Below are 27,608 nucleotides of genomic sequence, written 5' to 3'. Positions count from 1 at the left end.
GTTATATCTAATAATTATTCTAATTTAAATGATGAATTTCTCTTGTCCAAAAACTATTAAAAAATAATTAATTGATGTAAACATTGTATGAGATTTTGTACTATATAAAATGTTCAGACAATTATACATTTGTTATACACAAAGGCGTAAAATGGCTGAAATTATTAAGTTTGTTTATATTATGATACTTTGTGTTTCCTTATTGCTTATTGCGGAAGCTAGTGGAAGTAAGCCATTCTCAGTTTTTAATCCCATTCAGAATCTTTCAATCATTTTTAATAATATTTCTTTATTCTTATTTTATATTACAGAAGAATGTGTTACTGATGCCGATTGTGAAAACCTATATCCGGGTAATAAAAAACCTATGTTTTGCAACAACACTGGTTATTGTATGAGTTTATACAAAGGTAAAATTTATTTATCTAGTAAATCTAATAATTTTATTTTCTTTTCTTGTTATAATGTTGTTACTCTTATAATTTGTCTAAAACTTACATATATTTCTCCGAACCTAAAATATCTTTAATATTATTAGAAACATGTTAAATATTTTTTTTTAATGGGATGGAAGTAAGTAAACACAAAAAATCAACCACACATTCGTTACTAAATTATATTATGATCAATCATATTATCAGCCATATATATAATGAACACATATCTCTCTCTAAGTGAAATATGAAGATTTACAAACTGAAATTTATATCGTTAGTTATTTCATCACTAGTAGGACTTAGGTCACCCTCTAGATATTAAATGAAAATATATTTACTCTATTCATCCCAAATGTGTATTGCACCTAAGAATGCCACACGGGCAAATTGACAGATTTGATAACAACAACACATAGTCAAATACTTCAAAACAAGAAATATTAGGAAATAATATTGATTTTACAAGTACAAACTAGTTACCCAAACAAGCCGGCAATCCCTTTGAACAAGTCTATATAATTTGTAGTTTAAAATAAATATAAAAACAAAGTTATAAAAACTTAAAAAAATTCTTCATAACAAAGACTCAAATATCAAATATTGTCTCTTTATATACCATATAGTTTCCAAGAAGTGTAGGTACACATATATAATTCTTTAATAACATTGTTTTCATTAACACAAGATGTGTGTATCTATATATATAAGTAGGCGTCCAAAACAACAACAAAATGAATTATTTAAAACTCAAGGGTATAAATAAATAACGAAACAATAGGTAATTATGGTTGAAGAAAATGACCAAAAAACTCGATTATTAGGTTAGAAAATCCCTAGAACATCTGTCGCGTTCTAACTTTTTTTGAGTGATGAACGAAATTTTAAATGACTTAATTAGAAAAATAATAGAACACTTACTTCATATTTTAATGGGCATTAAAATATAAGTTGTTAGTTTAAGATTTAAATTCATGTTTTTAACTAATTAGAAGGTTGATCTTCCATATGTATGTTTTGTGTATATTTTTGTGATATATATTATTAAGACAGGCCACCTGCCTCAAGAAAGGCATGGGTGATATTAACATTTTTTATATAATAATTATATGATGATATTTTTTGGATTTTATGTTGTGAAACATGCATCATATATAGGTTTTTAACATGCTAATGAATATATTACATGAATTGGATGGCGTGTGGGGTTTGTTAACCCAGTTTATGAGGTGATTACTATTTGGTGTGAAAATGCCAATAACTCTGGATGATTTGTTGATGTTAGGGCATACGTATAAGTTGTGAATTTCATTCTAGGCACAAGAAAATATCATACTAATATGAGTGTGATGTTATAAAGTTCTCCTAGATGGATGGTAATAATCTTTAGTTCTCAATTTCCTCATAATCTATGTTTGTGGGTATGAATTATTAGATACCATTTGGTCCGGCTTTTTTTCAGCTTCTCTTCATTTTTAAGAAGAAGTTAGACCAAACACAATATCAATAAAGTACCTTCTAAAAAAAGTACTTTTTTTAGAATGCATAAAATTAAATGGAATGAGCTTTGACCAAAAGTTGTTGAATGCTACTTCAAAAAACTACTTCTCGGCAATTTATTTCACAAGTGCCTCTCTTCAACTCGCGCTGACAACCTTTTCATTTATTTTTTAATATTATATTTCAATTTGCATTTTTCTTTCATTTTATTTTATTTTTTAGAACTGGTCCATTTTTTTTTTTGAAAGAGGACCCATTTAATTTTATTATCTTTTTTTAAGGAATTTTATTATCTTTTTATCACTTATATATTTAATTTCAATATGATTTAATCATCACAACCTCACAAATATTTTTATTTCCTTTCTTCAACCTCACAAATATATACACACATTAACGTTTAAAGTAATATTTTATGTCTGTCCGGGGTTTGAATCCCGAACACCACCAAAAAATAATAAATTCAAAGTATTTACAATATTTTTCCAAACAACTTTTAACTTAAAAATAGTTTTAAAACTAAAAAAAATAAAGAAACTAAACAACTTTAACTTCTTTCTTAAAAACCTTTATTTTAACTTTGATTCAAAGTAGCTTTTAGACCGGAAAAAAGCCTGGTCAAACGGTACCTTAGTGTATCATAAATATGGAGTAGAGGTGCACGGGTATTGCATTTGCTATATATATATGTGTGTGCGTGTCTATATATATATATATATATACAGTAGATGGTTTTGAGTTATAAATGTAGATTTATGTTTGTTTCCATGTATTTCAATTGCTGTACAACTTTAAGTCTCATGTAATATATCTAACACCTTATTTTCTCTATGTTTTTCTCTTTTATATGTTGTATGCAGAGCCTTCTCGCTACATGTAATTCCAAGATGTTTGTTCATAAGAGTAAAGTGGAGAATTATTCTCTAACCCATGTTATGTTTTTCTTGAATGTTTGTTTGATTGTTGTTTATCTTTAAAACGGATTGTAGGTTGTGATACTATGAGATCACGGCCGATGTTAATAATCTAGTATTTACTTATTTTATTATAAGAAAAATGTAAGCCTCAAAGAAGCCAAAATATGTTATTTCGAGTTATAAAATTGAGTTTTTATTTATGGTGATGTTATGTGATGTAGTATCAAAAGTAAATATTTTTGTATCATCTCCACAAGGAGTAGCGTGATATTAAAGTCGTTCAACAATTTATATAATTTTAAGTGATAAAATTGTAAGGTGTTTGATTTCATAAGCTATAAAACTATAACAATGTAAATGATACAAAAGTTAACAGAGATGTGAGTATGTTGGGATTAAACTTCATCAACCTATTTCACATGTATTCTTATGATTAGTTATACAGATTCTAGTTACTAATCAATATTATTATGTATCGCTGGACAAACATTATATATATCTAAATAATGTTCGGGGTTCAATCGTATTGATTAATCGACGAACACTCAACCTATTAACCAATATGACATCATTAAGATTCAATACTTTTAGTGAATGTTAAACCCATAATTATCTCTAGAATTTAGTGTTTAACATATGATTGTCCTAAATCTTGATTCAAAAGGTATTTCTCAATAATAATTTAAATCCATACAATTGAAACATTAAAAGCAAGGATAACATCAATATTCATGAATAACTAAAATCATATAATATTACAATGAAAAGAAATACATACTAGTATGGTTAATTACATTTAATCCCAACAAAATAAAATTTAACTACTCATTGTCATGATAGCTTTGCAAAGATGAGAAGAAAATAGATGAATTGACATCAAGAGCTAATTTCTTAATGAATCTTGTGAATTCACCTTCAGTCCTTGTTGAATGCTTGCTCTCTATGTATCATTCTATGTTTCTTTGCTCAAAATAACATAACACCCATTTTTCTAGGTTCTGATGCTATTTATACTATTTCTAAAAATACACTCTCGCTTAGAGTGTAACACCCAAGGCTAACGAGGTGGGGAGTGGTCGCCGGTTCACAAGGCACGACAATGAGCGGCTCTTGACAGCTTCTAGAGGAACCGAATCACACCGGAATGAGAGGGTTCCTGAGGTCGTGTAGGTATGGGACTGCATGGTTAAAGGAATGCTTATAAGAATTGTTTGGTACTACCTATATCAACAAGATGCATCTTCTTTTCGGTACCTCGTTCCATAAGAATTCCACAGTTAAGCGTGCTTGACTTGGAGCAATTTTGGGATGGGTGACCTACCGGGAAACCCGGTAAGCGTGCGAGTGAGGACAAAACACGCTGAAAAGACTCGTGTTAGTTTGTGGGGTCAGTCGGCAATCCTGAAAGCAGTCTGTGATGTTACAAATGGTATCAGAGCCGACCTCTCCCAGTACGGTGTTGTTCAGGGACGAACCAAGCGGAAGCTGGTGGGCATATAACACCTAAGGCTAACGAGGGACAGGAGTGGTCGCCGGTGCACAAGGCACGACAATGAGCGGCTCCTGACAGCTTCTTGAGGAACCGAATCACACCGGAATGAGAGGGTTCCTGAGGCCGTGTAGGTATGGGACTGCATGGTTAAAGGAATTAGGCTTATAAGAATTGTTTGGTACTACCTATATCAACAAGATGCATCTTCTTTTCAGTAGCTCGTTCCATAAGAACTCCACAGTTAAGCGTGCTTGACTTGGAGCAATTTTGGGATGGGTGACCTACCGCGAAATTTCTCGGTAAGAGTTGACATAAAGAGTTGACATTTCTTCTCCAATGGGTTTCTTCCACATCAACACTGAGAATCCAAAAACCGCCTTATCTCGCTTAACCAAGATTTGAAGGTGAGAAAAATACAAGAAGGAGGAGTTGAATTGTGTTAGCTTTTTCTTCGTTTTCTCCTAAGCTGAAAACACTGATCAGAAGCAGATAGAGTTCTACTTCTGAAGTGATGTTCAGGACTAAATGCATTGGATAAAATATATATATATAAGAAAGACACAAAACAATTATACAGATTTCTTCCACAAACCAGAAGTAGTCCTGTCCCCCTTACACTTTCAAAGAGAGTTCACTAAAATGTAATATCTATTAGTGGCAGTTCTATAATAACCATGAGTTACAGCGACATTTTGGTAATTAACACATGCTGATTTGTGGACAAATGGGCAAAAATGTGTAGACAAGAAAGAATCAGAAATTTATTTCCTTCTCCCTATCTCTTTTACGTTCCAGCCAAAGAAGAAAAAAAGGGGAAAATGAATTTCTCTTGTTAAGTCTTGCATGCAAACCATTACAGTCCAACTAATTCTTCCTTCAATCATTCATGTCAACTACAATTCAGATTCTCACTCCTTTCTTCTCAACTAGTAGAAAAGGGTTAATAGAAGCACTCCTTCATCTCTTATGATTCTTGCATGCAAGTAATTTATTCTCCAAATTCTTTCCTCAATTGCTCTTTAATTGGTGAGTTTCCTATTTAAGTATTTAATTTTGGTTAGATGAGGAGTTAGAAGAAAGGGGGCTGATTTGAGTTTGATGGAGTTAGGTTAAGGTTTGTCATTAAGTTAACTGCATGTGTAAATTAAGTTGAAGTAAGAAAAAAGAAACTATGTTATGAATGATGAATTTGATGTTGGTGAAAATTGGATGAAATATTTATCTCAGCACCATAAAAGGGACCGTTGTTGTAGTGTTACGGACTGGTGTTTTGTTCAAATTGATTGCTATTGTTAGTTTGGTTAGGGTTGAATTTTATCGGATGTTGGTTAGAAATTCGTATGGCATATTTGTGGTGTTTTTGTCATAGTTTTGGCTGTGTAATCTGGAATTTAGTGATTATCGAAGTTTCGGATTCTACACTTAATTCCCTTTAGTTTGGATATAATTTTTGTATGTTTCGGATTAGGAATAAATTCAGAAAACACATTTAAAGTTTGGAAATTTATGCTTGAAATTACTTACGGGTTTGACATGGATTTTTCCAGGATAAGCTAAAACGTGAATTTAAGATGGTTATAAATGATTCCAGGATTGATTATGGATGCCCACATGGTTGAGCAAGAGTTTGGTTGAAATCAGGACGTAAAAGTTAGAGGCGGAATCAATAAGCTGAAATAAGCTGTTTTGGAGAAATAGTGGTCTTAGTTTTCCCCTGATCGCTCTGTTATGCAGATAAGAACAATATAAACCCAAAATGAGATTAGAACATATGGCGATCATAGGTTCCCTGAGATTGCCTACATCCTAGGATAGGTGGAACTCGCTGAGACATCATGTGTCACCCCAATCCTTTTTATTTTATTTCAGATGCATAGGTGGCTCGCAAGCATAATAGTTTGTGATGAAGTAGCAGAAGAACCTGGACAATTATATTTACTTGTCATTTGTATGTATTTTGTACACGCCACCAATACTATTATAGAGGTATAACACAAGTAATTCTATAGTTTGTTTAGAAAAAAAAAAAAAATTAATTCTAGTAATTTTAATGTATCCAATACTAAGTATAACGCACATGCTAAATATTTTAGATAAATTTAGTATGTGTTACAAAAAAAAATTGTCATATATGTGGGAAATGGATTCAAAATAGCCATAGTTTAGAGGAACATTCTTCTACTTTTGATATTTATAACAAAATAACTTATTTAAATACATATCCTTTTTTGATCTTTTTGCAAACCCTTTGGTGATAAACAATTGATACAAACTATTCTTGACAACTTATTCTCTTTTTTCTTTTCTTTTTTTCTCCTTTTTTTTATTGTTGTTGTTTTCAAGATAGTTATTTTTAAACAATCACCATTCTACTTGATTTTCAATTAAACCTCCCTTTTTCTCCCTAACTTGCACAAAAAATAACCTTAATTTGAATGTTCCCTATCCTAAGGAAAGGGAAATAATTTAAGTAATAATGGAGGTTCGGGGTTAATCATTCAAGAAAATAATCAGAATCTATTAGTGAATCAATTACGAACTGGATTTTTGAAGAAATTTAGGGCAAATTCACTAGGTGCATTAGGTTTTGCTTGGTCAATTTGGCAATTCAAATAATCTCTCATTCACTAGGTAGGCTATATGTGGTCAATCAGTTATGCTCAATTTGAAAAATTTGTCTTGATTATTTATAGGCTAAACTGCACTTTTTGCTCCCTAAGTTTTAAAATGTTGCAATTTTGGACCTCTATTAACAAAAATGGCAAAAGTGACCCGTTTAGGGAAATATGCTCTTTTGACTCAATAACATAAGGGAAATATGATCTTTTGACTCCTTATCTTCTCAAAAAGTTGTGATTATGACCCATGTTTTGGGACATGTGGTGTCTTCTTAACAATTTTGGGACGAATGGGGCCAAAAATGTCATTTTTTTAATAGGGGTCAAAATCGCAACATTTTAAAACTTAGAGGGCGAAAAGTGCAGTTTAGCCTTATTTATACGCTTTCATCCATTTCAAAATAGTCGCAAGATTTAACATAAAACGACCGAGTTACACCAAAACAATGTCAGTCTCCTATGCATATAGCAAAACAATGGTAATTTTCCTCGCATTTAGGCTGATTGTAAGTGATTCACCTACCAAACATGGGGGCCATTTAGCTTGGACCCATTGAGGTATTGGTCCATGATGGACCAAATTTTTCTACCATTAGATTAGACTATCCACAAAATCTTATCATGGTCCATCAACATTAAATCTAACTCATTTACTCTCTCTCTCTCTCATTCCATTCTCTTCATCTTCATTTGACTATGTCAAAAATTCATTCAGCTGAAGCCTAAAATTGAATTTGTTTCTTTCATTGATGATCTTTTGTCCATTAATTCCTAAAGCCTTAGTGAAGCTTACTAGCTTTCTTCTATACTTTGAACAATTTTCTACTTCACACCAATTTTAATCTCTCTAAAGAAAACCAAACCCACAAAGCAAAATGGATAAGTCAGCTTCACCCAAAGAAATTGGCAACGGGTTGTGTACATAAATGAAGAGTCTTGCTTCATTTGCATGTACAGTAATGCATTAGTTTTCCACCTTCCCCCATTAATTTTTAGTTACTTTTTTCTACCTCTGAAACCTTTATTTCTTTAAAAAACAAAACATTTGACTCTATTCCTTTAAAAAAAAAAAATTGACTCTCTGATTATTTCATTTGTTGGACTTGCTGTTTTGCTATCTAGCTTTTAACTTTTTTTAAGTTTACATTTTTTAAATGAGTAATTATAAGTTTACGTAAAGAAATCAATGTTAATTTAAATTGACAAAATTCCAGCAAAAGTGAGATTCATAAGATGGATGATCCAAGATACCAAAATTATTCATGACCAGAAATTGTAACATTTTTCTCCCCCTCCAGATAAAATGGTCTGGCCCCAGGCCAAGAAACATGAGTATGGAATGCCTCAGGGGTCATCACCTGGTGTCCAACATCATGTGGAACTCCCATATGCAGCCGCAACATAGAATCATGATGAGAGTTAAGGGCTCTATGGTTTGACTTGTTTTGGTCCCAAGTTAATGAATAGGCAGCCATATATCTTGGATCCCACTTAGAAAACTGAAATTGTATGTGTTCAGAAGCAGGTGTTGGTTCTTAAAGAGCTGGAGGGGTTGAAGGGGGGATGGAGGGACTTGTCTCCTAGTTCTAGCTCTTCTACCCGTGCAAAATCTTGTAATATAATCATCATTAATAGGTCCATAAATGGTCTAATGAACCTATGATGGAAGAACTATCTGAGTATCTCTGCAAAGTCCCATGATAAAACCTGGAAAAACTAGTGGGCAATTAGGTTTAACTCTTGGTTGGATTCCATTCTCAACAACCATCTTAATCTCATTAGCTATTACTCGAGCTATGTCCACTTGTCTACCGACAAGGATATAATGAAGAAGGTAGACGATATCAAGAGAAGCGATGGAGGTATGGCTGCGTCGTCGGATGTTGTGGAGGATAAGGTGGATAATCACTTGAGTTTGGGTGTTCATATCATCCTTTGCAACTCTTTTTGGTTTCCTAGACAGGTTGAGTATGTAATTGCGTCCTTCTAGAAAAAGAGATCTTGAAATCTCCTCAAGATTCAAATTCTCCCAGTTCATCTGCTGATAAAAAGCACATGATGCATCTCCTTGGAGGTTGATCGAATTTCCTAGATATTATTTATGGCAACTTGATCAAAACGGATGTTTCGTCCACGAACCACATTGGTGAAAGAAAAGGGTTCATCATCGGATGGAAGAGCATTGACATATATCTCCCGGATTACATCATTATTTAGAAGCTTGGGAAGATCTACCAACTTATCCCAATTCCTGGTGTAGATTATTTGTGCTATGCCCATACACGGTCCTTTTTCTTTGATTCAGAATTCCTTCTCCACCCACATTTCCCGCTCCACCAACGTTCTGCATTGTTCTTGTTGGTAAGTACCTTTGAATTTTAAAGGATAAAATGGTTCTTGTGCGCGTGCCCTTGAAGAACTAGCTGCATTAATTCTTTTCACCTTGGACATACAAGAAGTCTTAGATACTTCTGATGAGGAAATAATTTGCTATTTTCTGATTTATGAGCCTGTTATCATGGGGTAAGTACCAATTCTCTAAACCAAACAATTAACCATTTCATGGGTTCTTTATATAGCTCCAACATAAATGAAAATCTTCATAAAGAGGAATTAAGGATGAATGTGAAGGTTGTTAGCGCGTACTTCAGAATTTGATAGATTATTTTCTTCATTTTTTTTCTTCTTTTTGGTTATATTTAATTCCCTGCTATATATCACTAGTACACTATGCTAGTTCTAATATGTTGCATTATTTTTTTTCTTTTTCAATTCAACTTCTGTATATTAGATAGCGCTGTTTTTTTTTCTTTCAATTCGGTTATTAATGTCATCAATCATGGCTTGTCGTTTATTCTCACTTCACGACATTGCTTATCAAGAGGTAAATTTCAATTTCTAACTAATGATATTGCTATTAAACTTGCACATGATTGTAATGGCTTCATACAGGATCTATAATAGAAATTAATCTAATTTAATTTAATGATATTGCTATAGTACTTAGTCTAAGATATTGGCCTGTTCAACTAAAACATTATTAACCGAAACTGAAACAATATAAATAGATAACCTTGTTAGTTTTTAGCTGATCTTTATGTCAAGTCAGTAGCCTGCTTGAGAAATTTTGCCTCTTGACTATGTTAGTTTATGTTTTTGGTTTTTTATCAAAAATATTAATACTCTTTTTTCGCCCACTTTTGAGGGCAGGCAAATGAGTTTAAAATAAAAGGTCAAATGCATCTTAAGGTCTTTTAAGTTTTTCGTTTTTTTTAAAGTGGTCATTTAAGTTTCAAAAGTCTCAAATAAGTCCTTTTAGTCTCGCATTGTAGATAGCATAGTTGGTAATTGCTTCCTTGAACTCATCTTTGGTACCAAATCTGGCTCCTAACACCCACTTAAAATCAGTTATTTTTTTAGGCATGACAAATGGTGGATAATGCTCTTTGTTGCTATCACCTGAATCATCACCATCATCCTCTAAAAGGACTAGTTCGAAACGGTTCAAAAATTAAAATGACTTGTCTAGGACTTTTGAAACTTAAAGGACCACTTTGAGAAAAACAAAAAACTTAAAGGACCTTTAGATGCATTTGACCAAAATAAAAACTAGTTTAGTTCTCACTATTGGAAAGGATATTAGAATCAGTGTTATCAGGGTAGTATTTGTTATTCAGAATATCTATTCAGCAATCACTGAATTTGTTAAACTAACTGAATTTATGTTGGCATCCTTGTTTGTAAATTAGTTACTGATCTTTAAGTCAAGTCAATAGTCTACAAGAACAATCTTGCCTCTTGTCTACGTTAGTGGAACATAATTAAGAATACCTCGGAATAATGATTATTTTCGTTGATATTATAAATGACCTCGCTGAGGTAGGTTTACTCTAGTTAATTAGCCTCAGTTCAAGTAATCTAAAAATCTGATTTCTTGTTTTGCATGTCACAGGTTTGCTGCACGTTATGAAGTCACTTTCTCATTGCAAATTATTCGTTTTTTTCCTTTCATTAAAGGTTTGCTATTGTACAATTAGGAAATTGATAAGATGAGTCATTTGTGGATCTATGTTGATTATTTCTTGCATGTGCCGAATCGAAATATGGATTAGCAGCTTACTGAAGATGTTGGTAGAGGAGGTTCATGCTCGTTTTCCGACACATCCTTTATATTTGGAAGATGAACATGTGGCATAAGGATGGAAATCTTTATAAATAGGAATTATAGGGAGTTATGGCTAGCAATTGGGTATTGAAGGTTCAACCATAAAGAGACATATCTTTCTTTTAATTTTATTATGTTGTATGATGAGTGCAATTCATAAATATTCTTCTGTTCTACACATCCATTTTGTTCTAATAGCTGAAATGCTTAAAATTTGTACCTTCTATAATTTATATTTTTATCTAGAATGCGTTGAAGGGAATTATTTTTTTAAATATTTAGCTCAGTTTCCTGCGGACTTACCTGCAGATTATTCTCCTCAGCTTGACCTTTCATGCGGAGTTTGCTGCGGAATGCGCAGGAAAAATCCTCAACTACAGACCGAATGTTTTCTGCGGAGTTTTTCACCTTTCCTACGGATCTAAAATCCTAAGGAAACAATTACCCACGAAAGTATTACGGAACCTCAATCCTGGCAAAATCCGCAGGAAATCTGTTCTGAGGAAAATTCCGCAAAATCCGCCGATAATTCCGCAGGAAAATCTAGAGTTTTTAGAAGTGTGACTTATTATTTTTCTTGCCACCAACCAGCCAAAGAATTTTTAACATATGCTATGTAATATGCATTTGAATATAAGCCACAAATTGGTGACAATTACCATAAGATTTGCAAGCTCTTTGAAGTCATTTTCTCCCATCTGCTTCAATGCACTCATATCTACCTGCAAGGACTTATCAAGGAAAATATGTGACAACTCAACATGGTTATAAAACTCCAAGCATATTTGACTTAAATCACAAGACTTTCAAATTAGTTATTGGAGGATTACCCTGTTGAAAGATGTTACATGCATGTTTCCTTCAACATTGTAGCTTTTTACGTAGTTTGTGCCTCGATGTGTTCTAGTCACAAATTACAACCACTAGTCCAGACAAAATTCTTAGTCACAGAGCGTAAGGATGACTAATTTTTTTAGCAGCGCTATCAAATAGTGTTGAGATATTGAATAAGTAGTAATGGGAGATTCTATGTTGTCTGAAAAAAAAAATGGATTTAAATCCGTCACTTTAGAGAAAGACACTTAAAACTACTTTTTTTTATAACTCTTTTGAAGGAAAACTAAGAATGAATTAAAATTAAACTATCTTTTTTTTTCTCTGAAAATAACTTGTTGCTTAATACTTAATAAATAGGTGTAATCAAGAGTAACTAAAGTGTTGATCAAAAACAAAAGAAATATAGCTAAAGCGTAACCAACCATTCCGTGAGTAGGAAATGCATGCAACTATATCCCAACTGTATTTTGTAAGAGGTCGACATTGGATTATGAAGTTGTATATAGAATTAAACAATGAAAAGCTTAGTTGCTCAAAGGCAGGAGTGTAGCCAAGAATCAAACACCAGGGGACAAGTTCAGAAGACATGATCTAAACTAGAAAAAATAAATATGATTAAGCGTATATTTGAGCAATACCAAGCTTAACCTAAAGCTTACTCGCTTAGTACCTTAGGACGCAGGGCTGGAACAAGGCTAAGGGACCAAAACTGATGCACCAAAACATAACCCCAAATTCTGCAGCATCTTAGCAGCTCTTGCAACAATAGACACTAACCAGGCTAGTTGATAAGACTCTTGATGACCTTGATAAGACACATAACCCCAAATTCTGGTCAATAAGACTCTTGATGACCTTCAAACCATCTCAATTGAAACTCAAGAAGCAGCTATGAGAAAATGGTTTAAGGAAGTTGTTAAGAGTATGGAAGTTGTTGAGCTCAAGAAATCCTTCAAGCAACTGTCAGACACTCCTCACTATCATGATCCTACCAAAGAGATTCCTCAGATTGTCAAGACTGGGCTTGATACCTCCTGGATAACCAACATGTTCATCAAACCTGAGAAGGTGGTAATCAAGAGGTTAGATCTTGAGGATCCAGAAGAAGTTAAGCTGATTGAGAAACTGCAAGAAGATATGCTAGAACATAAGATGACCTCTGAAGCTCACAAGAATCAGTTATCAGAAGTTATGAAGGAACATAAGAGACAGAGTGAAATTCAAGAGGAATTGATAAGGAAGCAAGAAGAGATGGCAAAGAAACAGTAAGAGACTAATGTCGGGATAGCGGCTCTTCTGGACATGATGAAGAAGAAAACATCAACCTTAGAACCTTAGTTGCACAACCTTCATTTTAGCTTATCATGTTTTATCTTTGCTTCTGAATATTTGTGCTTCTGATATATTGTTGTCTTTGATACAATTTTCTTTAACTCTGATGCTTTATCTGTTTCATATATATTTTGCGGTCTCTGATGCTTTTAATAACGTTTTTATCCAATCTTTTCTTACTCTTTACTTTATTTTTGTGTTTGTCATCATCAAAAAGAGGGAGATTGTTGGAACAAAATGAGTTTAAAAAATGCCTCTTATGTTTTGATGATAACAAAATATTAAAAGTTCAATTGGATATACTAATATTTGTTCAAGTGTGCAAAACCATAAACAAAAATTTATATGTCTTAAAACATTGTATCCAGAAGCTTACTGTCAAAGTCTGAAGTTCACCCAGAGTCTGAAGATTCATCAAAAGCTGAAGTGAAGAACCTGAAGTTAGTTTTTATGGATATTTTGAAGACACAAATATGCAAAAGGGATTAGATGACTGCAGCAACGGATATTCTGAAGAATTAAAAGGCGTTGGTTGCTTATCCTCGGATAAAGGACAGTAAAGGACAAATGGTACAATTGTACAACCACTACCTCCACTACTCCAACATTTCCTGCGCGTAGTACAAGTTACAGATGTGCCTCTACTGGATTGGAACAGTTAAATACCTATCAAGGAATGGTTTTCAAATTATTCACTCCTAGGACGTTAACCATATCAAGCAACAAATCAATGTTGATTGATCAAGCTTCTCCAACGACTCTTTGTTGTGTTGAAACCTCTACAACGTCTCTTTCATACCTCTATATAAATGAATGAAGACTTGAAGATTAGTGGAGACTCTACAACATTTTTAACCTGTACCAAAACTATGTTGAAATCATTGTGAATTAAACACGTAGAATTTCTTATAAACTTTCATATCTTAGAAATTCTTAAGTAATAGAGTCTGAACTGTTTTATATTGTGAACACCACTGATTGTATATCAAGTTTCCAACTAAACTTATTCTTCGTAATCTGTTTATTAGGAAGTCTCTTGCTTTTGTGCTTGAGCATTTAAAGTCTCTTGCTTGTGTGCTTGAGCAATTGTAATCTTGTGTGATTAAAGTGAAAAATCTCATTGGAAGTGCATGGGGGACTAGACTACTTCCAAATTATGGAAGGAATCAGGATAATTGCTTCTTTCTCTCTCGCTCTCTCTCTCTCTCTCTCTCTCTCTGTCTCTCTCTCTCTCTCTCTATATATATATATATATATATTATATCCGCTGCATTTGACTCTAAACTCTATCATACTCTGAATTACTGACTTAGTTAAAAAGAAGAATAAGCTAACACAATTCAACCGCCCTTCTTGTGTTTTTCTCACCTTCAGAGATGAATTATTTAGGTTGGGTGTGAATAGTGAAGCATGGAAGTGGCACAAAATGATGTTTTCTTGGGAGGATGAATTGGCGGTGGAATGTATTAAGCGTTTAACCTCCGTTGTTTCGCAGGTTAATGTGGCAGACCAGTGGGTTTGGAAATTATAGTCCTCCCATTGTTACACGATGAGTAGCGCATATAACAACTTGAAGGTGGTGGATGATAATGATTATCTGAAAAATAATCACGTTTTGTGGTTAAAAGTGATTCCACTAAAAAAATTAATATTTTTGCTTGGCATTCATTTAATCTTTTATGGCAGAATTTGGTCTCTAGTTTCAAGGTCGTTAGGATTCCCAACAACAACTCTAGGATATTTTATTGGAATATTTACCTCAATTTGGTGGATTAGGTTGTTATTTGAAAAGTATTTGAGTGGCTCTTAATATTAGTTGACTTTATGTGGTTTGGGTTACTAGAAGGAGAGAAATAGACGCATTTTTTCAGCATAATTATGAGGATCACTTGCAATCTTTAAGTGAAATCAAAATTTGTTACTTTGATTTTGATTATCAGTTTTGGAGGCTTAATCTTATTCCTTGCTTATTTGTTGTTACTTAGCTTGTTTCTTTGTTGTTTTAGTTTCTTATTGTATGTAATTTTGTAACTTTTTTAAGTCTTTTCTTGTACAATTTGTATTGGAATGGCTTGTTTTAGTTAGTAACACATTTCATTTTGGCCTTTCGAAAAAAAATGAATTACAGTTAAAAGCTAACACTCTTTCAAAAAAAAGTTAAAAGGAACATTTTTATATAAGATTTAGTATTGGCTTTTATTGTTCTATGAAGTAAAGGGACAAACATGAGACATAAATATACTTTAGGGATATCTAATAATTATTCTAATTTAAATGATGAATTTCTTTCGTCCAAAAATTATTAAAAGTGTTTAATTAGATGTAATCATTGCATGGAGATTTTTACTATATAAAGTGTTCAGACAATTATACATTTGTTATACGCAAAGGTGAAAAAAATGGCTGAAATTATTAAGTTTGTTTATATTATGATACTATGTGTGTCCTTATTGCTTATTGAAGTAGCTGGTGGAAGTAAGCTCATTCTCATTTTTTTTTTTATCTTATCCATGATATTTCAATCATTTTTGTAATCTATCTTTATTCTTATTTTATATAACAGAAGAATGTGTTACTGACGCCGATTGTGATAAACTATATCCGGATATTAGAAAGCCTCTAATGTGCAGCATTGGTGAATGTTATAGTTTATACAAAGGTAAATTTTCTTTATCTATTATATCTAAAACTTCTTTTTCTTTGATGGTTTATAATGTTGTTACTCTCGTAATTTGTTTAAGACTTGCATATATTTCTCTGTTACTAAAGTTTCTTTGATATTATTAGAAGAAATATATATTTTTTTAATGGGATGGAAGTAAGTAAAATACTAAAATTCAACCACTTATCCGTTACTAAATTATATTATGATCAATCATATTATCAACCATACAATTAAAATGTATCTCTCTTTAAGAGAAACTATGAAGATTTATAAACTTAACTTTAGATATCGATAGTTATTTCATCCCTAGTGGGACATAGGTCACCCTCTGAATATTAATTGAAAATATTTTACTTTATTCGTTCCAAATATGTATTGCACCGTTCCAGCACCTGAGAATGATGCATGGACAAATTAATAGATTTTATAATAACAACCAATACTCAAATACTTCAAAACAAAAAATGTTAGGAAGTAATATAGATTCTACCTGAACATATAAATTACCCAAACAAGTGAACAATCCCATTGGACAAGTCTAAATAATTTGTAAGTCAAAAGAAATACAAAACAAAGTTATATCAAATTATGATAAAAATAAAAAATAAAAAAAAAATTCATAACAAAGACACAAGTATGAAATATTGTCTCTTTATATACCATAGTTTCCACAAACCGTTAGTATACATATATAGTTCTTTAATAACATTGTTTTCATTAACACAAGATGTGTGTGTATATATACATATAAAAGAAGGAGTCCAAAAACAATAGCTGAATGAATTATGGAAAACTCAAGGGTATAAATCAATAACGAAACAAGCGATAATTATGGTTGAAGAAAATTACCAAAAAACTCAATCAATAGGTTAGAAAATCCCTAGAACATCTGCCGTGTCATAACTTTTCTTCAGTGACGAATGAAATCATAAAATGACATAGCAAAAAAAAAAAGAATATGTACTTCATATTTTAATGGGGATATAATATAAGTTGTTAGTTTAAGAATTAAATTCGTGTTTTAACTAATTACAAGGCTGATCTTCAAGATGTTTGTTTTGTGTCTATTTTTGTGATGAATATTACCAAGACGGGTCACCTGTCACAAGAAAGGCAAGGGGTGGTGTTATGATGATAATTTTTTTCATGGGTTACCTAGCTTGTGAGAGGTGTAGATGATATTAATAATTTTTATATGATAACATTTTTGAATTTTATGTTGTGAAACATGCATCATATATAGGGATATTTAACATGCAAGTGAACATATTAAATGAATTGGGTGGTGTGTGGGGGTTTGTCAACCTAGTTTATGAAGTGATTACTCTTTAGTGTGGAAATGCCAATAACTCTTGATGATTCGTTGTTGTTAGGACATACTTATATAGATCTTGTAGTTTAATATGTAAACCTTAGATAGTTTGGAGTTATAAATGTATATTTATGTTTGTTTCTAAGCATTTTTCATTGTACAACTTTAAGTCACATATAACATATCTAACACCTTGTTTTCTATGTGTTTTTCTCTTTTACATGTTGCACGCAGTGCCTTCTCGCTACAAGTAGCACTCAAATGTTCGTTCATGAGAGTAAAGTGGAGAATTAGTCTTTAACTCATGATATGTTGGTCTTGAATGTTTTTTTTATTTTTGTTTATGTTTAAAATAGATTGCAGGTTGTGATACTATGAGATCATAACCGATGTTATCTAGTATTTACTTATTTTAATATAAGAAAAATGTAAGGCTCTAAGAAGCCAAAATATTTTATTTCGAGTTACGAAATTGAGTTGTTATCTACGGTGATGTTGTGATATTATTCTACATAAAAATTTAATATTGGTGCAAACAAATATTATTACCATTTTCAATTATATTTTAATTTAGATTATGTTACTCTTATTAAAAAAAACCTTCCAGCTTTTTGGTTAATTTAATATTTTTCAGTTTAGGTGTCATATTAGTGGTGTCAGAAACTAGTTTGTCTATTATTTTATCGTTAGTATGTATATTTTAGTGTAATTTCTCAACACTATGAACTAATTTTCGTAAAACATTGTGTATTTTTGTCAGATTTTGGGTGTGAAATGTTTTTCCACTGTTGTATGGACTACATATTTGCTGTAAAACCAAGTGAATCATTGAATACATTGGGCATTTTTTTTTTTTTTTTTTTTTTTTTTAAACTCGGTGTACTATGAGTGAACTATCGTGACATCATTCAGTTATCCTCTCTATGAATAATTTTGAATAGGATTTATTATAAGAAATATTGGGTAATGATTATGTTAGGAATTTCTAAGGAGTATAATAGTGATCCATTTATTGGCAAGATTGGTTGGGCATTAGAAATAATCTTCAAGGTAAAGTAGGATTTGCCCACCACAACAACACAATCACCTAACTACACACTAATAAGCCAAGAGACTTTATTGTATGATAAAAAGATGTTGATCTCGTATAGAGTTTTGAGTATCAAAAGTATCTTCCTAAGGTTTTTAGCAAGAAAAGTTTTTATCTTGAGAACTTGATGATTTGATTGATCCGGAAAATATGCAATCTATAAATCAACCTTCGAATTATTGGATTTCACCACAATGATAAACAATCAAAATCTCAATCCCTCCAATTATTATGAATAATCAAAGTCTAAAGGTGAAGTAATTATATGTTAACTAGTGTCCTCTTACAAATATGCAAAAGTGTAGTTTAAAACCAAAAAAAATTTACTATTTTCATTGCTTTGACACTATGGATAGTGGTGTTCGACACCGTATGACACTTGTAAGTGTTAGACAACTTAGACAATTCTTTCAAAAAACAATTCTTTGCATATAGACTCCTTAGAGATATATCTCAAACACATTTCCAAGGGTTAAAAATGTTTTGGAGGATCATTAATAATCAATGAAGAGTCAAACAAATTAAATTTGATTACAATATTTTTAACTTTTTTGATAGTAGATGGATAAATAAAATGTTAAAAACTATCATATTTTGTTTTATAACTTTTTTAAAATGAAATCAATTGATAAATTTAGATGCCCATATATAGTTTGATTATCAATTTTTATCTTTCATAAATAAATAAAAGAATTACTCCCTTCGATCACATTTATAAGAAAAAAATTACTTTTGAGATTTATTTAATATCAAATATATTTGGTCAACAATATATACTAAGTATATCCCAATGTTTTCTAGTCACAAATTACAACCAATTAATCAAGACAAAATTCTTAGTCACATAGATGAGAAACTCAATGGTTACCACGCAGCGTAACGATGACAAGTATAGCGGAACCCAGGAGAATCACATAGGGGCTACTAATTTTTACAAGAGGTGGACATTTGACTATGAAGTTATATATAAAATTAAACGATCAAAAGCTTAGTAGCTCAAAGGCAGGATTGTAGCCAAGAATCAAACACCAGGGGCCCTGCTTGGTAGCAGGGCCGTTCTTACGAATCTGGAGGTTCAGCTCTGTAAGTGAAAAGAGGCCCGTAATAAAATAAAATGTATTTTTTTTTTTAAAGAACAATGTTCTATTTAAATTTTTTAAAAGATAAATACAAGTCCCTATTAAATCTGTGTTGAGAGCCTAGTCGGAAATCGAATCGGGAAGAAGAAAAGGGAAGTCCGATGGAGGAGTGGTGGTGGTGTAATGCAGTATCAGAAGAGAGAAAGAGAATAAGGAAAGAAACACATGGTATCAGAGTTCTCAAAAAGAATTTATTTATTTTAGTGGGGTAGTACTTAGTAGTACTCTATGAAGCATGGATACGGACATGGACACTGGACACGACACGAACACTGACACGTTCCGACACGTCGACACAACTAATAATTTGAGAAAATCACATAATTCAATGTAAGTACAAGTGTCGGTGTCATGTCGGTGTCAGACACGACACGTGTCTGACACCAGGACACGTCTAATCCTAGGAGTGTCCGTGCTTCATAGGTAGTACTACTAGGCTCTAATTTTATTTTTGAGGCTAATACTTTGGAGAGTTCCAGTTCCATTGAGCACTTTACACATCCTAAGGTCCGGCCATGGGACCAAGTTCAGAAGACATGATCTAAACTAGAAAAATAAAAATAAAAAATAAAAAATATGATTTAGCGTATATTTGAGCATTACCAAGCTTAACCTGAAGCTCACTCGCTTAGTACCTTAGGACACAGGGCTGGAACGAGGCTAAGGACCAAAGCTGATGCACCAAAACATAACACCCAAATTCTGCAGCATCTTAGCAGCTCTTGCAGCAACAGAAACTGACCAGGCTAGTACTGATACGCCAAAACTGAACATCGAAATTCGGCAACAGAACACCAACTCAGATCCTTTAAAATTCAGTAAATACAAACAAGTAGGAACTTGCTTTGCAGCCCAGGACGGTCATGCAAAATAGAATAGAAAAGTTTATAATGATACACATAGGCAACATGTATAGTCCATCAGCTAACAGTAAAGGTAAGAAACAAGTATACTGTAAAGTAAAACTTACTTGAACCATTCGTTTGGGTGTTGTATAATAATTTTAAAAAATTTATATAATTCAATACAACCATATGTCGTTGTCGTGTCATATAGTCTGACACGATACATATACGACAATGAGAGATGCCTAATTCAAAAAGTATTTGAACTTCATATATCATTCCGTATCTAATAGGTTAGCAATAAAATTGCGATTTAGAACAAATGCTTACAAAGGAAAAATGGACATCACATGAAATAATAAGCTGCCAAAGAATAATATTAAATTTCAAGGCTACTCTTCACATTCAATATTTCTCAAATAATAGATCAATCATGACTATATACCAAAAAACAACATTGAAACACCAAGACTTTTCCGAATCCTACGATTTTCAATTGCCTTTTCATCACCCTCATTTTTTTTCTTCTGAACTTCAGTCCCTCAAATTTTCCGGCGTTTTCTACTTCGTACCAAAATAAAAACATGAAACACAAAAAATGTAACAAACAGAGAGAGATATAGACCTTCATGTAGCGTTCTAGATAAACCATAGCATGTTAGATTTTTAGATTTGGCCTTAAGAACATATGAGTAGTATGCACATCCCTTACACAATTTACCTTTCGTTGTACAATGCAGATTAGGGTTAGGATTCAGGTTTGAATCTGAATTTGGGCTTCGAATTCGACGAGCTCTGAATTTTATTTGGGTTTCAACGAATCCTAGGTTCAATCCATAGAGAACTTTTGAATTTTAGGATTTTAACGAGTTTGTGAGTGAGGGTGAGCAACGATGAAAGGTTGTGGGTTCTGAGCTCATGATTGACAATAGAAGAGAACTAAAGTAGCGTTTCAGATTGAAATGGAATAGAATAAGGGTTTGTGGAACAAGGGTTTATGAGTTTTGAACGCAAAATGAATATGTTGAGCGTTATTTATTTTTTATTTTTTTGTTATACCAATTTCTTGGATAATATTTTTTTGTGTTGGTGATATTTTTTTGGGCACTTTGTTCCTAATAATGTATCTCACTAATATTAAAAATATCGATGATATTTATTATCCTATGATTGAGGTTTATAACCATCAACTAACTCCCCTTTCTTCCTCTCTCTCTCTTCTCTCCTTCTTAAACCTTAGTCGTCGCTCATTTCTTCTTCTTCTTAGAGGGGTGATTTATGGTCAATTTAGACCCAAAAATCACCCCTCTAAGTCATTTTCCCTTCTATCCTAATTGAATAAGTGATTTCACATATTTTCTATTTTTTTTCGTTTGCTTTTGTGATTTCGACGTCTCTGAACGACTCTGTTTGTTTTGATTTTTCGTCTTTGTGCGTTGTGTTTTTCATTTCTCGTCTTAGTGCGGTGTTATTTGATTCAGGTTGAAAGATTAACTTTGAGCAAGTGCAGATCTGATCAATGACAATGACTTTGGCGTCGTCAACGTTGCAAATCTGAAGACATAAGTATTCCGGAGACTTGAATATAATCATATTAGTCATATTTGTAAGCATATATACTTTTCCGTTTTATACTATATTAACATGGATGCTGTGAGTTTGTTCACAGATTCATCCTTTTTGTTTTTAGCGAATTTAGATTTGTATTGTATCAATGTACTCTATCAATTTGAATGAATGAATATCATTTACTTTTGTCAAAAAAAAAAAAAAGATAATATTTATTATCCAAGAAATTGAGATAATTTTCATAACAAAACAAATTCTATTTTAGTTGAAAATTGGCCTACTAGAAAAATTAACCTTAATCTTGTCTTTCAAAGATTCCAAAAAAATAAATTTTATTAATATAGTATTGTCAACTTTCTTGAATTGATTGAAGGGATTGCAGAATTGAATTTGATAATGGAAGATCATGTGACACACATTCATCATTGTGAAACCGATGTGAGGTCACTTCGGAAAAAAAAAATCTATGTGAGACACATTATCTTTTTTGTTTTGTTGTTCTTTTTATCAATAGCTGCATTTGACAAACGATGTTTTTGGATGATAAAATTTCAATCTACTTCGCATGTGCTATGTTCTCTACTTCTACGGTATTTTATTTTGTTTTGGTTTTATAGAATATTTGATTTATTTTCAGATATTGTCTAAAAAAAACATTTATTTAATTGGTAGTCAAAAGCGAAATAAAGAAACGAAATGAAGAACTAATAAAAACACAACAATGAGCTAAAAAAAGTTACGATGTATTATGTAAGGGCCCTTTTCTCATATTATGCCTAAAACCTGTAAAACTCTCGGAACGGTGCGCTAATACTTATAAATTATGAAAAGCAGATTTATAAAATTTAGATTTTGATTAAAACTATTTTGATTTTAATTAAAATTATAGATATAAATATTGTCTTTTCAGATTTTAACAAACTATATTAATCTTTCAACAACAGCAACAATATAGAAAATATAATACAAATTCTTATATTTTTGAATAGCAACAATATAACATTTTTATAGGCAAATTTGTTTAAAGATATAATTGAAAGTGAAAAAGTCAAATCAATTTCTTGTATTCTCTTTATACACAATCACTCTATTATTATTATTATTATTATTATTATTATTATTATTAGTCACGGAATCTCGACCTGCACTCTATTTCCATGAGAAAGAGGTGCAACAGTTGAGAATTGAATTCAACTACAAAAAATAAAATTAAAGGTTAGAATGTTCATGGGTGCATAGTTTATTGTGGTCCTTAAGTGGGTGGGATCTGGAGTGGTGGTTCATGAAAGGAAATGACGAGTTTTCAATTATGGACTTGGGGAAGAAAAAGACACATGAGAATCAATCTCTCCTTTTAATCTTGACCATTGATGATTTTGATCTAATTAGGATTGAAAACTATTAATATCATTTTCATACAAAATCGACATTCTCACTTGATATTCCCGCAATATATTTTATATATAAAGGCTAGCTAAAAAATAAAAAGTAGTGAAAGTTGGTAAACAATAATGAAAAGAAATACTTTTATATGTAAGATTTATCTCATGAACTAAAGGGACAAACATGATACTTAAATATACGTTAATTATATCTAGTAATTATTCTATTTTTAACGAAAAACTTCTTACGGACGAAAAATTGTTAAAAAAAAAAAAAAAACTGTTTAATTGGTGTAAACATTGCATGTGGTTTGTTGTGATATACAGTGTTCAAACAATTATACATCTATTATACGTAAATGTGAAAAAATAGCTAAAATGCTTAGTGTTTATATTTGAGCTTCATACTTAAATATATTATAAAAGGCTAGATAAGAAATAAAAAGTAATAAAAGATTTATAAAAAATAATGAATTATAATTAAAAATGTTCAATGTTGAGCGAAATAACTACATTCTATGAAGCTCAAATATTTCAAAAATGATGATGTATCGGTGTCCAATATGTATCATGCTGCGATACCTGTGTGCTACGCCCCAATGCGTACCAGAAGAGTATCCAACAATTCATTTTATTTAAAATAAATAAATTGTTTGATACGTTTCATATACTTCAGATATACGCGAAGGATACAGTGGTAGAAAACCTATACACACGAAATATATGATTTTTCTATTATTTTTTCTTGATGTTTTTCCTTAAAAAAGTGTTAGGTTTGTAGACTATAGTTAGCTGCATTTTGTTAAAACAAGTGTTCTAGCAAGATGTCTTGAAATGTTGATACGACATCATTGCGTACATTGTTTCTCATTCTTGGAAGATTTGTTTTAAACATGAGATTACTGGATATTTTATTGAAGATATGATTCACGTGGATTGATGTCCAAGAAGCGTGTGATTCTAGAAGTTGCACAGGTCGGTTTATGCATTATCGTGTTTCCTAAAATGGATGTCAAGACATAAGGAAATAATATATTTGCTCCTAGAAAATTGTGAAGACCATATATTCATTTTGGTCTGCTGATTGTCTAGCCTGTGAAGAAAACCCCATTCAGATTTCAGGCTATATAAAAGAAGATCGTAAACCTAATTTACTCACTGAAGCCATGATTTACAAAAGTCTAATTTAGGATTTTAGTCTATCCTTGTTATTTGTGAGCCCCTCTTGTGTCACGTTGATACTAGAGTTGGATTGTTAGTTGAGTTGTAAGCTTTGATTCCCTCATAAGCTTTTAAGCACGAGTAGATTTTGTTGTCTAGGAGTGTGTCTCCATTTCTGTTATAACAGTTGATTATCACTTGTGAGTGATTGAAAGGAAGTGAGAGAGAGGTCTCATATCTAGGAGTGTCTTAGATAAAAATTACACGGGGAATGATTAGGTGTGAAGCTAGTAGACCGGAGGTTTTTATATATGCTTCAAACTAATTATTATAGTGAATTTCCTTTCAAGCTTGGTAGTCCCCAGACGTAGGTGACGTTGCACCGAACTGGGTTAACAAATAACTTGTGCCTTTTACTTTCTGTCTTGACATCTTACTTGACATTTCGCTTGTCTTGACATTGTGCTCGTCATATCACATTTTTAGAGTCTTTTTAATTAAGTTTTTGTTCTATTTTTTTTAGTTTTGTACTTAATTTAGAGTCCTTTTAAATAAATTGTCATGTCCTTATTTATTGAGTCAAGCAATGAAATATTTAAAATTAGTGTTTAGTATTATGATTATTGGCAACATGATTAAAGAAAGGCAAAACAAGAGGTGACAAAAAGCAATTAAGAATTCATATTCATATTAATGAATGGGCTTATGCTGATCAAGAGGAGAGAAACGTGACATCAATTAAGATTTCTCCTCTTCACCCTGCACTTATCGCTGGCACCCAGCTGAAAAGACAATAATGCCCCTGCATTAGTTAAGTTACGCAGCGAGACTTAACTAGCGCACCTTATAATCTTTGTGTGAGTTAAGTCACGCATCACTGGTATGTGCGCGAGTTAACTCACGCAAGTTGGCCGGTGGTTAGAGCTCAAAAACACACGCTTTTTGGACTTTGGTCAATGCATTTTAATTGGTTTTGCACGTTTTTGTTAAGTTTTTTCACGTTTTTTGACTATATTTATGGTAGATATAACCTATGTTACAATCTCCCTCTATAAATACCCCTCTAAATTTTCCCATTTCCTCACACCATCTCACATTCCCACTCTCTTCCCCTATGTTTCTATATTTTTGTTAATTTTTTTCGTTTATTTTATGATTACGTATTGAATTAATAAATTCGAATAAAGTAAATAAATGAATTAGAATAAATTCAGCGTGAATTAGAATAAAAATTGCGTATTGAATAAATTCGAATAAAGTTACGTATTAAAAAAATCGAAGAAATGCCTAATTAAACTCAGCGTGAATTCGAATAAAGTTGCATATTGAATAAATTCGAATAAAAATTACATTACTTTATATGAACAACATGTATATCAACTATATATGTTATCACATCAAATTCCTTCAACTATGTATTATGTTATCACATAATACATGTTTATAAATATGTTCTATCGTTACATTATATTACATCACATTACATTCGGAAATGTACCTTCCAACTACAACAATTATCTTACCCCTGAATGGGGTAAATTCAAAGTTGCTGAGCAGCAGGACTTCAGCATTTGTCCGACATTTCTATTGTTCCATTCAAAAGATTAAATTCATGTTAGGTTTGGTTTAAATAATGGTATTCAAGTGTCAAAAGAATGAGGTCCGTTCCTTGACACTTTAATACCTTCATTTAAACCGGCCAAACAAGAATTTAATCTTTTGAAAAGAACAATAGAAATGTCGGACGAATGTTGGAGTCCTGCCGTTTAACAAGTTTGAATTACTCCATCCAGAGGAGGACAATTGTTGTAGTTGGAAGGCACCTTCCAACTAAAACAATTATCTTACCTTTGAATGAGGTAAATTCAAACTTGCCAAACAACAACTATCAAGCATTCACCCGAAAGTTTTATTGTTTCATTCAAAAGATTAAATTCTTGTTAGGCTTGGTTTAAATGATGGTATTCAAGAGTCAAAAGAATGAGGTGCATTCCTTGACACTTCAATACCTTCATTTAAACCAGCCTAACAAGAATTTAATCTTTCGGATGAATGCTTGGGAACTGTCGTTTGGAAAGTTTGAATTACCTCATTCAAAGGAAGACAATTGTTGTAGTTGGAATGTACATTTACCTACCTAATCACGATCTTCTGGCGGAATCAGACTCTTGATAATATCTTCAGTTGATCTCAGCAACGTTACCCACATATCAATCCACGGGAACATGATGTGCTCCCAATACATGCTCGTCACGTTTTCGTCGTTCGTTAATTCTACCCAACTGAATAATACTCTCCGCTTGTCGAGCGTTGGACATTTATATCGAACGTGTTCCACCCTCCTTGTGTCTCCGGGGTTGACTACCTAGTTGAATTCATTCAGTTCATCCTTGAGAAGTCTTAACGTTACACCAAGGCACCGAACCTTCAACCTCTGAGGTTCTCCGTCGTTGAATTGTGCATGAACGTTGATCCACCCGACTATTGCTTCAAATCTGCACAATAAGAAATTAAAAACAATCAATGAAAAACTCATTCAAACATTTCATCAAACACTTGGAGAGTAAATCTTACATAAACCTTAAAACTCATAACTACAACATTAATATGCAAACATCCAAACACAATTAAGCAAGATAAGTCATTTACATGTAACATTGTATCATTTCTTGCAAAAAAATCAAAATTTAAACAAACCCTAATTCGAAAAAAATTCTCTAAAACTCAAAACTACAACATAAACATGCAAACATCTAAACATTTAAGCAACACAAGTTATTTACATGTAAACATTATATGTTTTCTTGCCAAAAACACCAAAATTTAAACAAACTCTAAATCTAAAAAAGTTCTAATTTAAGAGAAAAAATCTAACATATAAACATAAAAGGTTAATTGTGTTTGATTATGAAAACTTACTTGTTATTAGAGTGTTGTTTGATTTGAACTTGAAGGAATTTTGGATTTGAGTGATTAGAGATAGATTTTTGAGATTTTATATGAGAAATGAGGAAATGAGGTGTTCTGCCTTATTTAAAATAGCATGTAGCGTGAGTTAACTAACACAGCGTTAGTTAAGTTGCACAGAGATTAACACTTGCACTACTTAATTAACGCAGGGGCATTTTGGGTATGGTTGCAAGACGCGAC

At 32.1% G+C, this 27,608-nt stretch overlaps 2 protein-coding genes and 1 long non-coding RNA gene across 5 annotated transcripts; all 3 read left to right on the top strand.

Annotated features, from left to right (window-relative positions):
* The first annotated feature begins 71 nt into the window (after positions 1-71).
* Positions 72-3,057, top strand: LOC11412955 (uncharacterized). Its single transcript, XM_003606723.4, has 3 exons — positions 72-227; positions 312-410; positions 2,795-3,057. Exons 1-3 carry the CDS (start codon positions 110-112, stop codon positions 2,812-2,814), a joined length of 237 nt encoding a protein of 78 aa, XP_003606771.3. The 5' UTR covers positions 72-109; the 3' UTR covers positions 2,815-3,057.
* A 2,039-nt stretch (positions 3,058-5,096) lies between these two features.
* Positions 5,097-6,375, top strand: LOC112420730 (uncharacterized). Its single transcript, XR_003010805.2, has 2 exons — positions 5,097-5,369; positions 5,891-6,375. It is a non-coding gene; the product is annotated as an uncharacterized lncRNA (long non-coding RNA).
* Positions 6,376-15,600: 9,225 nt separating this feature from the next.
* On the top strand, positions 15,601-17,773 carry LOC25492587 (uncharacterized). Of its 3 annotated transcripts, none has more exons than XM_024781788.2 (3): positions 15,614-15,770; positions 15,859-15,954; positions 17,496-17,773. In XM_024781788.2, exons 1-3 carry the CDS (start codon positions 15,695-15,697, stop codon positions 17,564-17,566), a joined length of 243 nt encoding a protein of 80 aa, XP_024637556.1. In that variant the 5' UTR covers positions 15,614-15,694; the 3' UTR covers positions 17,567-17,773. The 3 variants fall into 3 exon arrangements, 2 of the variants coding, with proteins under 2 accessions (XP_013456205.2, XP_024637556.1); XR_005645959.1 differs by having other exon boundaries at positions 15,728-15,770; positions 17,507-17,773; XM_013600751.3 differs by lacking the exon at positions 17,496-17,773 and having other exon boundaries at positions 15,601-15,770; positions 15,859-17,198.
* Positions 17,774-27,608: the final 9,835 nt, after the last annotated feature.

Source organism: Medicago truncatula, chromosome 4 (assembly GCF_003473485.1).
Source record: "Medicago truncatula cultivar Jemalong A17 chromosome 4, MtrunA17r5.0-ANR, whole genome shotgun sequence".
Taxonomy (NCBI): Eukaryota; Viridiplantae; Streptophyta; class Magnoliopsida; order Fabales; family Fabaceae; genus Medicago; species Medicago truncatula.
Note: the sequence above shows the minus strand (reverse complement) of the source record. Positions and strands in the feature narration are given on the sequence as shown.